General features: G+C 37.6%; 1 protein-coding gene across 1 annotated transcript; it reads left to right on the top strand.

Moving 5' to 3' along the window:
- Positions 1-186: 186 nt before the first annotated feature.
- Positions 187-774, top strand: LOC144478107 (vascular endothelial growth factor receptor 1-like; the record flags this gene model as incomplete). Its single annotated transcript, XM_078195828.1, has 3 exons — positions 187-363; positions 437-549; positions 624-774. Coding segments are annotated over 3 exons (441 nt in total), but the record flags the coding sequence as incomplete, so codon positions are not given.
- Between the last annotated feature and the right edge of the window lie 298 nt (positions 775-1,072).

Genomic DNA, 1,072 nt, shown 5'->3' with positions numbered 1-1,072 from the left:
TATGCTTCATCGCATCAGTTTATATTATATTACACTGTATTATGTTGTATAGTTATATTATCATGTCATACACGATAATGTAGAAACTGTCGTATATCACATTGTATGTATTGTACAGTACCGAATACAATATTATGTGTATATTGTGTTCGGAAATTTATTTTACTATTATTATTAAAAATTTAGCATTTCTTTGGCAGGACGGTACACAGTTGGTACTTACTAACGACAAGTACAAGCTTTCTAATGATTTCCAAAAACTTAAACTAGAATATCCATTGGAAGCCGACAGCGGTGTGTACATGTGTCGAGCGGAGAACAGAATTGGAAAAGTAGAAGCTTCAGAACGAATAACGATAAAAGGTAATTTGTTCAGTTGAGTAGCGTAGTCACGCTGGAGTAAGTAATTTCACTTCATGTTTTCGCTAATTATCAGGGTTTAAAACAGTAACTAGAATTCCTGTCGGGGTGATCATTTTACTTGTCGTGTTAGCAGTGGTCGTTGTGATCCTGGCGATCTGTTTCGGCATCAAGATTCGTCGTGATAGGGTAACTTCTGATTCTGGTCTTACCCCGTGTTTTATCATTGCGCAACAATTTCACAAAAATCTACGGTGTTCTAGTTAAATAAGAGGGAATTAATGGAGGCAGGCCTTATGCACTTCGAGAAGGGCGCCGTCGAGAGTTTGAATCCTGACTTGGCAATAGACGATCAGGCAGATCTCCTACCTTATGACAAGAAATGGGAATTTCCCAGCGACAGATTAAAATTAGGTAGGTTACGATGAAAACTTTTATCTCGACCTTTTCTGCAACGTAAAAGTTCCTTCTATAGTCCTATAATTCGACATTTTTTCCGTGATGAGAAAAATAGATTCCGGATTTGTGCTCAAGGTTTTATTCTATAAGCATCAGCTGCTGGCTTTTGACAAACGAATAAAAATGTTAGTTCACCACAGTGGGTTTTCCTAATAATTTACGGCAATAACTATGTTGCGACGGCAATACCGAAGGTCGAAAGTGCTTAGTCATCCCTTTAGTCATTAAGTCATAAACATGCGAATAGACCTGC

Source organism: Augochlora pura, unplaced genomic scaffold (genome assembly GCF_028453695.1).
Source record: "Augochlora pura isolate Apur16 unplaced genomic scaffold, APUR_v2.2.1 APUR_unplaced_8192, whole genome shotgun sequence".
NCBI lineage: Eukaryota > Metazoa > Arthropoda > Insecta > Hymenoptera > Halictidae > Augochlora > Augochlora pura.
The sequence above is the reverse complement of the archived record's forward strand: the minus strand, read 5'-3'. Positions and strand labels throughout refer to the sequence as shown.